Source organism: Ischnura elegans, chromosome 9 (genome assembly GCF_921293095.1).
Source record: "Ischnura elegans chromosome 9, ioIscEleg1.1, whole genome shotgun sequence".
In the NCBI taxonomy this organism is placed as follows: Eukaryota; Metazoa; Arthropoda; class Insecta; order Odonata; family Coenagrionidae; genus Ischnura; species Ischnura elegans.
The window spans coordinates 46,342,782-46,356,297 of record NC_060254.1 but is presented as its reverse complement, the minus strand read 5'-3'; the positions used below and the strand labels follow the sequence as shown (position 1 = coordinate 46,356,297).

Sequence of the window (13,516 nt, the reverse complement as noted above, 5' to 3'; positions counted from 1 at the left end):
AATTAATTTATTAGTCTTTAAAGTTTTATTAAAAATATTGCGCATTTGAACCATCATTCAATGTAAATGTAGGCTTAAAAACTTTTGTTACAAAAAAATACAGTTAAGAAATTATTTAACCGTAAACCCTGTTTGCCGTTTGCGCCATTGAACCACGATTTGGAATAGATAATTCACCAAGTATGCGCGTTTCACACTGACACCTTGTTATCGGCCATGTTTTCAAAACTTAGTCGGACCTAGATAACGACATAAGTGTAGAAAAAATGCATTGTAATAAAGTGTTTGTAAAGTATGTGCAAAATGAATTATCTTTCTCATATTTTCTAACAGCAGAAAGGAAAGTAGCTCCAAGAATACATTAACACAAAAACTCAGCGATTAATTAGTCCTATTTCCTCAAACAGCTAAAATCTTTGCCCCATCCAAATTTGATAATCTTCAAGATTCATTCAAACTCTTACTTGAAAAACATTATTTTCTCGAAAACACTAAGGGAATCAGACTCCTAGCAAAAAAGTTTATGAGAGACAAAAATGGAAGGATGATGAAGGGTCATCGGATTATTTTCGCCCTAATTTTCCCTACGCGCGAAAAAATATGATTTAATTACGCTTTGCCTCCACGGCCCTTTAAGTACTGCGTCTGGAGCTCGTTATCAATCGGGCGTACCCTTTTCACCGCTTCTCAGAATCTACAGTGACGTGATCCGTTTTACAAGGGAGTGAAATGGCGTAATTGAGTTGGCAGTGACCGCCTGCCCTGCGAATAGAGCGGGAGAGTGTTGCCTACAAAGGGAAATCCAAAGAGTCTGGGGTAAAGGAATCTCTCATTTACCCCTTTCTCCCGTTTGCTGTCACAAAAGCTTAGCTCGGGAATTAAAAAGAAAGTCTAAATCAAGGGTTAAGTTATGAGCATTGGTCGAGACCTTCCAGTGCCAGTTTGAAGTGTCCCTACGGAGTGGTGTCATGGTGCCAGAACGCGCCGGAACGCCGTTCCGACACTGGTTAACGAAAGGCATGATAGTCATGAAAGTAGATAGATAGGCATGAAAGTAGATAGATAGATGAAAGGATAGATAGATGATAGGATAGATAGATAGAATAAAACTTACCAATTATGCGTCCTCAAAATTTCTAATATTCATTCGTAACAAAAAATTGTAATAAAATGTTAATAGTAACTTGTAATAAAAAACACGCAGAGTTATATTTCGCTAGTAAAAAAAACTTAAGGAAGGTGCGTTCCGGCACTGCTAATTTTGCCAGGACGTCACTGTCCCTACGGAAAAATGTTCTCGTATAATGCGATTAGATATAGCTAAAAATTTCAATATAAACAGTCATCAATCTTAAGATAGGTTTGACGAACCTCACCACTCAATTCTTCTATCGGCTAACCTTATGACAATTACATATCTACTTCTTCTTTACATCCTTCATCACGTGGCCTACGTGTTCGATTCGTAATCTGCTTCTATCGTTCTTCCGTTCTACCTCTCTTTCAAAGATCATTCACGTAAGACCATCGTGTCCGATATTGCGGCCGATAAAAATGTCCCGTCTTTCACCCAAGGCTTTAAAAAGAGATGTCATCTCTCCTACTCTTTTAAGAACTTCTGTGTTGCTCACACGACTTGTACATTTGCTCTTCTGTTGGTAAAAACATTTGCATCATAATATCGAATTTTTGATACACTATAAACCTGCTTCAAATCACTTGGAAAATTTTATTTCTGGGTAATGTTAAAATAAATGTGACCACTTCATCGTACATTACAATAACAAAGTACATTTGGAAAGTTTGTATGGTATCAGATTAACTCTTTCTAAACCAGAGCTGTTTCTGGGAAAAATCAAATTTCAAATTTTTTCATTTAAAAGATGCAAAAATTTTGTACTTGATCATAATTATCGTGACAGCCACATATTTCGCCATTAATCTTTACGACACAAAAACACGTAGTTTTGATCTTTCCGGAATAGAGCTTAAAATGTATGCATTTTTGATGTTACCTAGAAGTAACATTGAGTTATAATGGCCAAAAAAATATTGAATAATGAATTCTTTTATTTGGGAAGAGGAATGACAGGCGATATGGAAGACGCAAGAAAGAAATTATCACCAGAAGAGCCCAGGAAAAGAGATCATTCCACCAAAAGAAAGATATATTCATAAACAAGTGAAACATATAAATGAGGAAACATTTCATCGGAACATCCATTTGAAGTACTAGCTCTCTACGGAGAATAGGCATGGACATTAGCAGGAGCGGAGAAATGAAGGGTAGAGACTTTATAAATGTGTTGCTACCGAAGAATGATGAGGATCAAATAGAGCGAACGAGTTATTAATGAGTAGGTCCTAAGAAGAGGAGGAGAAATGAGAAACCACATTGAAACCTTGATATGAAGACGAAGCAACTTAATCGCCCATATCTTGAAGCATGTGACCTGATGAAGTAATTCGTTGAGGGATGGCAAAAACGGAAAAGGAATATCTCGCATTAAATACGAGAAATGGAGCGGGTAAAAAATGATGTGAAAGATAAGAAATTCGTAGGTGCGAAAGGATTATCTAATAAGAGAATTGAGTATAGAGCTGTGTCAAACCACTTTCAGGATTGTTGACCACTGATGGTGCTGAAAACAAATAGAATGATTAAGATGTACTTCTGATTGGTTAAAGAGAAAATTCGTTAAGATAAGGAAATCTAATGTGCTAGTTATAGCTGGAAATATCAATACCTCCTAAAACAGTTTTCGCATGACTTAGGCAATCATCTATGGAGAGAAGAATAACTTCTAAGGTTAAGACTAGCCCTTCGCGGATAACGCTTACTCTTTTCGCCGTAGATGATTGCCTGATTGAAGCGAAAAATCGATTTTGGAGGTAATAATCTTTCCCTATAAAATAGCATTATGGATTTCATTGCCGTCTATCGAAATGAGATAATGTAAAACAAGCGATTATTACGGACTTCTCAATGGCTGATGTCCATCGCAAGCGTTTAATTTTTTTCTCGTAAATGATTTACCATTTCGGAGCTCACCTTTTCCAAAACTGCCAGCTTTCGCGAAAGACAAAAATTTCCTTCCGCCGACTGAAGTGATCTCTGCCTGGCGGAACCAAGGAGAACTTGTTACTCTATTTTCGCGAGCAGCGCTGCTTAGTTCTGGAAATTCTCGCGAGAGGGAATCGGGGACGGAGAAAGCGTATACCATCGGCTCATTGTATGTGAGTTGCCTTCCTGTGAAAATAAAATGAAAAAATATCAATTCTTGGTATGAGGTGGATGAAATCCTTACCATATGAAAACGGATGAGGAAAAAAAAACATTAAAAAAACTTAGTGACCTGAAATGTTGGCAGTTAGAGCTTAAAAATAAATATCTATTAACAACTCTACGCACATAATGTGCAAATGAATTAAGTGTTTTTACTTATAATTAATTACAGCTATATATGTAACATCTTGATCTTTCCATATAACCCATAGTAAGTAGGAACATACGTCAAGAGTGCAGGAAAACATTGATCCACTTTAAAATGATTCAGCTTATTTTACTATTTTAGATGACGCTTTTCTAGTTGTTTTGTGTATTTCATACGATTATTTATTTTGTTTTTGAATCTGAATACATGATATTAAGCAAATTAGGTGCTTTCAGAGAACATAGAACTATACCGAAAATCAATTTTGACAAATAGGGTGGTTCCTATTATTTTTTTATTGCCTAAATCGAAAGATTATTACTCCTGGAGTTCGTATTTCACGCTTTTAGATTTTTATATGACGATATCTATTTTTCGCGATTAAATGAAAAGTGAAAATTTTCAAGCGCGCGAAAACGCGACGGGTAAGTATGAATGCCGGGAAAAACTCCGCGTGACGTCGTTCTGCTTCCCGCTGCCGCAAGTGAGGTGACCTTGGGGCGAGGCTTTGAGCGCTGATACGACGCAGGATGCTAGCAGGTAGCAGAGTACCCTGCTAGCAGGTAGCGCTTGGCTTAAATAAGGATTACCTTATCAAACGAAGTAAAACTTTCCGACCATAGCCAGTTTTAATAGGTGATTATTAAGACATGTTTCCCTTAGCTCTGTGCCTCATGCATGCATTGGTAACCTCAGACGATGTAAAACTTCTATCTACTCGTATAGAAACTAGGTCCCTGTGACGTCACGAGGAGTGGCATCGCATGGGCGCCAATCTGGCCTATTTCAAATGAGGATAAAATTGACCCTTGCCATTCGTCTAAACCGGTATTTCTAAAACCAAATAATTTGTATATTATGAATACACTAATGGTGGGTAACGAATCGCAATCAATGCCTTTCGTTTTCTTTGATGAAGGAAACTAACCTATTCGTAGCCTTATTGTTCGGGAATCATATGACTTATTTGGAATGATATATGAATATGAGAAAAATATTGGAATAAAAAATAATTTTACCATCCGATATTTCCTTTCCACTCGTTGTTGTTCATATTTTGGTCTATCTCGTGTTATTATCATAAATAATCTGACTGACATCCTAATTGACATGACGATTCTAATTAACTGCAGCTAATCAATTTATTTCCTTAGAGCAATATTTCATTTCATATTCACTCTTTTCGTTAATTTAGTGTTTGATTGATGAAACCCATCCAATCAAGAGCTCCATAGGGAAACAATGTGGTATATAAACTCATTTTCTTTATTAAATTGCACGAAGCACACTGCGTGTTTCAATTCATTATGTATTCCATCACGTGCAATATTTGTGGAAAATAATACTTTTGGTGTGAGAAATCTTTTATTTTCATTAATATCACATTGTAATTTTACTCTTTATATTCCAGAGCATTGGAACGTGTTCACAAATATTATATAAGAGATATTTCTCAATATAGATAAGATTAATAGCCATCCAGCGATATCTGGAAATTTCCTCATTTTTAGGATCTGCAGTTGGTACATTATTAGGATAAAGTCATGGACATAACATTGTTTCGGGTTTAGTTTTGATAAATATTCTAAAATCTACACTCTTACGTACGTTTCTGTGTACAAAACGACCTAACGCGTGCAATTTACACTTGAGGTCAAATAGGGTGGTTTCCTATTATTTTTTTATTGCCTAAATCGAAAGATTATTACTCCTGGAGTACGTATTTCGCGCTTTTAGATTTTTAAATGACGATATCTATTTTTCGCGATTAAATGAAAAGTGAAAAATTTCAAGCGCGCAAAAACGCGACGCGTAAGTAGGAAAGTCCGTGCGACGCATTTCTGGTTCCCCCTCTCTCCTTGTGAAGTGACCTTGATCGAGGCTCTGAGCGCTGATAGGACGCAGGATGCTAGCGGATAGCAGAGTACCTTGCTGAATGGTAGCGCTTGGCTTAAAAAAGGTTTATTAATACCTTATCAAACGAAGAAAACTTTCCGACCTTAGCCAGTTTTAATAGGTGATTATTAAGACATGTTTCCCTGAGCTCTGTGCCTCATGAATGCATTGGTAACCTCAGACGATGTATAACTCCTATCCTCTCGTGTAGAAACTAGGTCCCTGTGACGTCACGCGGAGAGGAATCGCATGGGCGCCAATCTGGCCTTTTTCAAGTGAGGATAAAATTTGACCCTTGCCATTCGTCTAAACCGGTATTTCAAAAACCAAATAATTTGTGTATTATGAATACACTAATGGTCGGTAACGAATCGCAATCAATGCCTATCGTTTTCTTTGATGAAGGAAACTTCCCTATTGTGATTTCTTTGAGGATTTTTGTCTGACCTCAATAATCGGCTATCCAATAGATTTGATGTATCGTTGAAGGAATAGAAATAAAAAACGAAAAAAATTGGAATAGAAAATTAACGAAAGTTATCAAATTTCTACAATAACGCTAACGTAAAACGAATGCATTGAACATTGTCCACACTTGGACTATACTCGCATTTCCGTCGACGATGAATTCGATTATAAATAAACGCGAAATAACTTCCTTACCCAGTTGAATTAATAAGTATATAATACCCTGTAATAAAAATAAGATGAAAAATATGCTGTAATAAAAATTAGATTAAAATATTTGATGAAGTCGGTTCAGAAAAAACGTTAGTTGGAAAACCTGATATCATCGTAATAACTATATTTTATTCCACATCGAAATCAGATTTTAATTTTTTGATTTGGTTTTCTCAGCAACTTGATCAATTTGAGATAGCATGGGAAAAAATCTGTCGGTTCATTATAAAAAAACGCTAATCAAATCTTTGGTAAAGTTTCAAGGTCACTCAGAAATATATGAAGCAAGCATGCAAGGAAATAACTTATCAGGCAAGGAAACAATAAGCTAAAAGGTCTTTGATAGCACCATCAAACACGATCAATGAGTAAATACGAGTATATTTTCAACTCAAAAGAAAGAGGTTCACTTTAGAGTGAATTTTATCTTTGAGCGAAAGAATGATGGATGGCAAGATTTGACTTGGTTTCAACCAATTACTCTTTCTACTTTGATTAAAAATTAATAGAATAGCGTCTTACGTAAATTGGATTTAAAAAACTATTTTGAAAACTAGATAATGTAAAATTCCTTTTTTTATTTTCACTTACAAATTTTAACTGAAATTTAGAGCTTTAATTAGTTTTTTTTTGTATATCAATGCAGTTGTCGGCACCTCTACATACGCAGGTAAGTCTAATAGGTAGTAACATCTATTTATATGCATATAAAATAATTTCTCTGAATTGATTAAGATGCTGTCACAATGTCGATGTCGAGTTCCGTGAAGCCCTCAATTAATTTTATAGATATGTCTGGTATTCTGAGCCTTTATCAGAATTAATATCCAAATCTACCAGAAGTTGACAGAGATCCTGCTGATTGTCTTGTTGGAAGCAGGTGGCACTTGAAAATTGAATAGAATGACAAAATGGAAATGGGGTGCAAATAAAAGGATATATAATGAGAAGATTTGAGGCGATGATTGGAAATATAATCGAAGGAAAATATCTTTTGACGGTATTCATACTTCAAAACGAAGGAGCTTTTATGTAGGGATGTTTGATTGAATAGAAGGCATTGGAGAACAGACTTTATTATCGAAAAGCGTTAATAAGTCGTCGATTGGCCCTGAAAGAAATGCTTTTATCAGTTTGATCTATGAACGGCTTTTATCTAACTGGATCGCTTTGAACGCAAAAGAACAAGTTTAACTAATTCCTCAGCGTTGAGAATAGTATTTATCCTACCGATTAGTTTTGCATTTTTCTCACGCCTCAATAAATTTAAAGAATTTTGCATATTAAAGGTTGGGTAACTTTTGGGGTGAATGAAATGATATTTTTGGAGAGCTAAATTATATTAATCATTGCAGTAATAAAATCCAATTTTATTTTTTAGGGAGCATAAAATAATGTCTAGTACATCAAAAAGCATCTTACTCAGGACAAATTATAATATGGAAATGAAGAGAACCAACACGAGACGAGCATTCTTGTCATTTCAACGATGATGCTTTGGAGAGAAATATGTAAACATCAAAATATTTATATATTTTTTATATAAAAATATTAAGATTGAAAAATATTTTTCTATCTAAATATTGAATTCCTAGGTAAATAATTAAGGATAAAATAATGAACAATTTTTTTCGTTTTCATTTCATTTCTTTATGTATTGAAGTGCAATTATTAAAAAAATCTAAAATTTGACCAAAATGCCAAGCCCACTGGAAATAAAGGATGGGGTTTAAAGAGGGGTAGGCTAGGACTCAGAGCTTTTAGATGATGACTTAAATTTTACACAAGTTACTAATACATCGGGAAATCAAACCATTGGAGCGGTAGTTTTAGCGGAGTGCTCACCAACTTCCTCAAGGGCATCTTTCTCCAGCGTGATGCACAGGAAGCTCTGGCCGAAGTGTTCCCCAGTGGCGGGGTAGCTGTACCGCGGCCCGTCGGCGTCCCCCTCGCGGTCCTTGGGCGAGGTCACGTCCAGGAAGTGCGGCACGCTGTGCACCAACCAGAAGCCGGTCTCCCCATCCGTGAGCACCGCTCCTTTGGTGTGACCGTACTTGGTCGTGTCCGGGGTCGGAGGGTCACCGCCTTGCTCGAGGGAAGAGGTCACGTTGACCACACCGCCCTTGCTGCTGTTGGGGGGTTGGTCATTGTAGAGCAGCCAGAGGAGGTCTTGCGCCATCTACGAGGCGAAAACAGAAAGCAATTGAGGGGGTGAGAAGCTAAGGAGTACAAGTGATTTTTTCTGAACAGAGTTACGTGCAGTTAATTGTTAGAAGAAATATACAAAAACTTGATGACCTAGGGATACGAGTGAGTCTCTGTTCTGTGCTGACATGGGGAGGAAAATCAGATGCTACTTCTTCTTCTTCCTTCCAGGATTAGGTTACTAAGCCTGTTCCGGCTCCACATTAGCTACCATCTTTTCCTTGGTCTTACTATACTTCTCATGCCAAATGGTTGATATTACATGGCTTTTTTTGGAATTCTTTCACTTGGCATTCGAAGTAAATGTTCCTTCCATCTATGTTTGCAGTCTTGTAGATTGTCAGTGACCGCCTGGACACCCAGTTCATCTCTTATTTGAGTGTTTCTTATTTTATCCAATCTTGTGCAGCCTTTTACTGATCTTAAAAATTTCATTTCCTATGATTCTATCTGCCTTAATTAATCCTTTCTTCAGATGCACTACTAAACATCTAATTGATCTCGTTTGTTTTCTCTACCTAATTTTTTTTACCTAACTCTGTTTAGAAAAAAGAAATCACTTGTACCCCTTGGCTTCTTATCTCCTAAATTTATATTATACGAGAGCTTTTGCAGCAGTTTGAAGTGCAGAGATTTCGTTAACTCTAAGCCGAAATCATGATTCCTGTGGTGAATATTGAAAATTCATCGCCCATCTTCCAAGTATACGCCTCCAGAAGAGGTGACGAAACTGTTGTCACAAAAAGTCAACCGACGCGACGCATATGGAAGCTGCTACTAGGCGTCGCGGAAGACCAAAGTATAATATAGAAAGTTGTTTCAGGCTTAATATGATGGAATTCTAACATATTTCATCACAATAAATGTAATTGGTAATTTTACACAAATAATTTTATATTATTTCTTGACCGGTTTCAATACTTTTTCAAGTCTGGTGAAAATATCGGTAAAAGGTTCAACTCAAACACTACGCAATAAAAGCACACTCAGGAAATTCACACAGTTGTGCTGACGTGTTATTGAGGTTTGATTGTTGTGCTGAGGTGTTGGAGTACGGATTAGTAGAAGGCGGGTAGCTAGCATTTTTTTCAATAAACACGTGTACCCATCATATGTATCACGTGACGCGGAAAATTTAATGATCAATGGCCGATAGGAAATGAGGCCGGTAGGAAATGTTAGGTACATATAAAAATGAAATACTATGTATTAAATCATTCATAACTTTAAATGAAAATTAAAACTTCAAATTCCCCATTAATGTATTAATGGACTACCTAGGTTTCGGTTTTGCACGTCATTATCTGGTTATTACAAAGTTTTTCTTCCATAATGTTAAGTCAATTTCAATTAGTCACGCCGAGACAACGGACTATTCATAGCTAGACTGACGCATGGAAGGTCACTGCGATTCCCTAGAATGAATTAACTAGACACTTAAATGCACAGCAATAATGCATTATTTCGCAAATCGTACGCAAGTCACGTGACAATATATCAGCGTTACCATTGAAACGCTTGACGGATGTTGAGAATGTTGGAATCAACGTCACCTGTCCCCTATTTTAATCCTATTTCTAATCGAATTATCGAATCCTTCCAAGTCCGCGGTATGCATTGTGGAAGGGGAATGATTTCCTCGGGTGGGTGCCTGGGATTCATTCATCAAAGGAAATTCGAAAAGATATTTAGCACGAAAACAGTCCCGTGTTCCATTTTTTCTTCGAATCCAGTCTCGTGACTCGTTCTGGTCATACGCAGAACGTACTGATGCCCTGACGACTCTTTTATAGAAGCGTCGGCCGTAACGGAGAGCCTGACCCGGTGGAAATCCCGAATAACCTTCTACGGTAGAGCACAATGAGCGAGTCCTTGAAAAAAAGTTTTTTATTAAACCTATTATTAGTACTAAGTACGTTAAATTTTTTTAAATAAAACTAATTAGTATTTGTAGTTTTTTAAAATAACAATAATTGCCTTTATTTGCATTTACAAACTTGGTCCTTCTAAGCGATATGGCTTGTCAGAAGGTTCCAGTTATTCAATACAACATGTGGCATATTGAGAGCATAGCATTTATATTACAAGTTTCAACTTCAACTTTAGGGGATATCAAACAAAACTATATTAATTTGATGCGTAGTTTTCCGCGGCGTTGTCTAGATGATGTCTCCATGTTCCTGGGTTTCACCGCGTGGATTTTCTTTGTGACGACAGTTTCATCGACCTGAAGACGCCGGTTGGAATACCGGCGAAACTGTCGTCACAAAGAAAATCCACGCGGTGAAACCCAGGAACATGGAGACTATATTAATTTAAAATATTTTGTATATTTCAGATTAAAATAAAGAAATTACAAGTTTACAATACCACTTATTAACCAATCTTTCACTTTTCCTTTAATGTCGGCCAAAGATTTGAGATTACATAAAGCCTTAAAATTAAAAATTAAGTTAATTAAAAATTTATTAGAGCAATTTAAAAAAGTCAATTTACGCTTAATTGCAATAGCTAGGAAGAACAAACACGTTCCTTTGATCAAATTATGGCGACGAGGGGAAGCTCGTTTGTTACAGTCGGGATTATGAAAATTACACGACGCCAGATTAAATTATCATTTGCCCACAAACTCTTCGCTTCGGCGTTGACGGCGGTGGAGCCAAACTTCCTCCGGGGATGTCCTCAGCGATCGCGGTGAAACATTCGAAATGATATTCCCCGCAAGAGCCCTTTCCGAAGGAGACTCTGAAGGAGGGTGGGGATTAGAAGTTCGCCAACGGAGCCATTCAAATCGTTAAAGGCGCACGGCGCGTCGAACAATGGATTACCTCGGCATCCGCTGTAACACTAGCCGACTTCCCAACGCTAACTTCACATACCTATCCATTATTGTCTCCGCGACTGCTTTTGCATGACACAACGTCAACTCCTCTTTCTTCCTCTTTGGAACATGTCCTCAGCATTTTCTCCGTCCTCCTACAACTTCAGTCGCCACAACCTGCCACTTAAGTTTACCCGCTCGCTTAGCTTAAATACACACCGCCGTCGCGGTATCCATTACAAAAATTCTCCTCCTATTCTATCAATGGCGGTTACAGAAAAAAACTCAATGGGGGGCGTAAAATATATCTTGAGCCACCTTAACTTTTATCGTAATAAAAGAATAATTAAGCCGTATGCAAAGTTTAGAAAGTTTTATTTAAACTTAGCATTTATATATGTACACAACCATGCCATCTTATGACATGAATTACAATAGGGTAGTTTCCTTCATCAAAGAAAACGAAAGGCATTGATTGCGATTCGTTACCCACCATTAGCGTATTCATAATACACAAATTATTTGGTTTTTGAAATACCGGTTTTGACGAATGGCAAGGGTCAAATTTTATCCTCACTTGAAAAAGGCCAGATTGGCGCCCATGCGATTCCACTCCACGTGACGTCACAGGGACCTAGTTTCTACTCGAGAGGATAGGAGTTATACATCGTCTGAGGTTACCAATGCATGCATGAGGCACAGAGCTCAGGGAAACATGTCTTAATAATCCCCTATTAAAACTGGCTTAGGTCGGAAAGTTTTCTTCGTTTGATAAGGTATTAATAAACCTTTTTTAAGCCAAGCGCTACCAGCCAGCAAGGTACTCAGCTACCCGATAGCATCCTGCGTCCTATCAGCGCTCAGAGCCTCTATAAAGGTCACCTCACAAGGCGGAAGGGGGAACCAGAAATGCGTCGCACGGACTTTTTCCCATCATTCCTACTTACGCGTCGCGTTTTCGCGCGCTTGAAAATTTTCACTTTTCATTTAATCGCGAAAAATAGATATCGTCATTTAAAAATCTAAAAGCGTGAAATACGTACTCCAGGAGTAATAATCTTTCGATTTAGGCAATAAAAAAATAATAGGGAACCACCCTATTGTGGCTCTGCAATATTCGGCAACGCGGGCGGCTCCCCCATATATATCTGCCACTGAATTCTACCCACTTACTACCTTTAAAGCAAAGGAGAATTCGCAGGAAATTTACCGGACAAGAAAGGAAATTTAAGAATTCTACCAAGTTATGTAAAGTAACAGTGATATCACAACTCAGTGCAATTCCACAATATATATTACCTAGTTATTTATGACTTAAAGAATTTTCGGAACCCGTAATGACCAATGTCATTAAATGTAGCAACGAGAGGAATAATAATGCAGATTGCAAGAGTGATGAGTAGATGTCATTCAAAATATGTTTCAAAATGCGTTGTTAATTAGATCTAATATGGTCTCTTCAAATATTCAGCAATTGCAATAAATGCATCAGCAAAGCAAAGAGCTCTATCATAATGATAATTACACCAGATAAACTAAAATAACAGTGCTTAATGCTTTAGCTTGATTTCATTCAAATTTCGATAATTTTTTCAGGACGTGGGCAAATAAAATGGCGACATTCAGCGTCAAATAGGCCACCCTGATCCCAATGAAAGTTTAACAAAGAGCGGTCATAAAGTTTTTATCCAAAGACGCTACCCAAGGTTTTACTTAAAATGTTTCTGGAGCTTTGAATATGATTTAATTTCTAACAATAAAAATTTACGCCTCAGTACAGATAAACAAATTAGATCTTTATTTATGAGACAGTTTATGAGATATAGACATTTATGAGATACAGTCCAATTACATAAAGTTTAAGAGGTGGAGGAAATTACTGAAAACGAGCCCGGAAGCCATACCGACGTATGTACTAAAATACATATGCAGCCAGCGGAACGCCTGGACTTTAAAATTTAAGTGGCTCTAAGCAGACATCTGTTCAATATTTATCGAGATTTACTTACTGTTACTTAACTTACGTAGCCGTCGAATATTTTTTATTATTTACTTACTTAGCGCAATAAGCTTGGGTGACGAAATAGGCCTGCTTCGGAAAATAATACAATACAGAAAATAATATATTATTTAATTGTACTTATATGCAGATGTATTAGGATGTTAACATTTCAAAATCGAAGCCATGACGATGCGTTTCTTCAAGTGCCTCATCTAAGATTTTTCGCGCGGGATGGGAGACGATCGATTAAGGAAGTTGGTCCGGGACGTCATGAAAGGCAAGGCGCTGCCTTTTGGAGTAGTCATTGAAAGTTTGTGGCGAGCTCAAGACTCGTAGTGATGATGGAAGATAGAAGAGAATCATTATCTGGTTAAGGGCCGGGAGAAAGCGTACGATTGCTTCATAACTATCTTAATAGAAGTGCCTCTCACAGCAAACTTGACGTTCCGATAATTTGGTTTGACGCAAACCTACCTG

General features: G+C 37.2%; 1 protein-coding gene across 1 annotated transcript in view; it reads right to left on the bottom strand.

Moving 5' to 3' along the window:
* Window positions 1-13,516, bottom strand: part of LOC124165755 (deoxyribonuclease-2-alpha) — a 54,004-nt gene that overhangs the window by 9,872 nt on the left and 30,616 nt on the right. The window contains exons 4-5 of the mRNA XM_046543243.1: window positions 7,857-8,190; window positions 3,053-3,250 (exon numbers count right to left, since the gene is read on the bottom strand). Coding sequence (XP_046399199.1) covers window positions 3,053-3,250; window positions 7,857-8,190 — 532 coding nt within the window. The remainder of the gene's footprint in view (window positions 1-3,052; window positions 3,251-7,856; window positions 8,191-13,516) is intronic.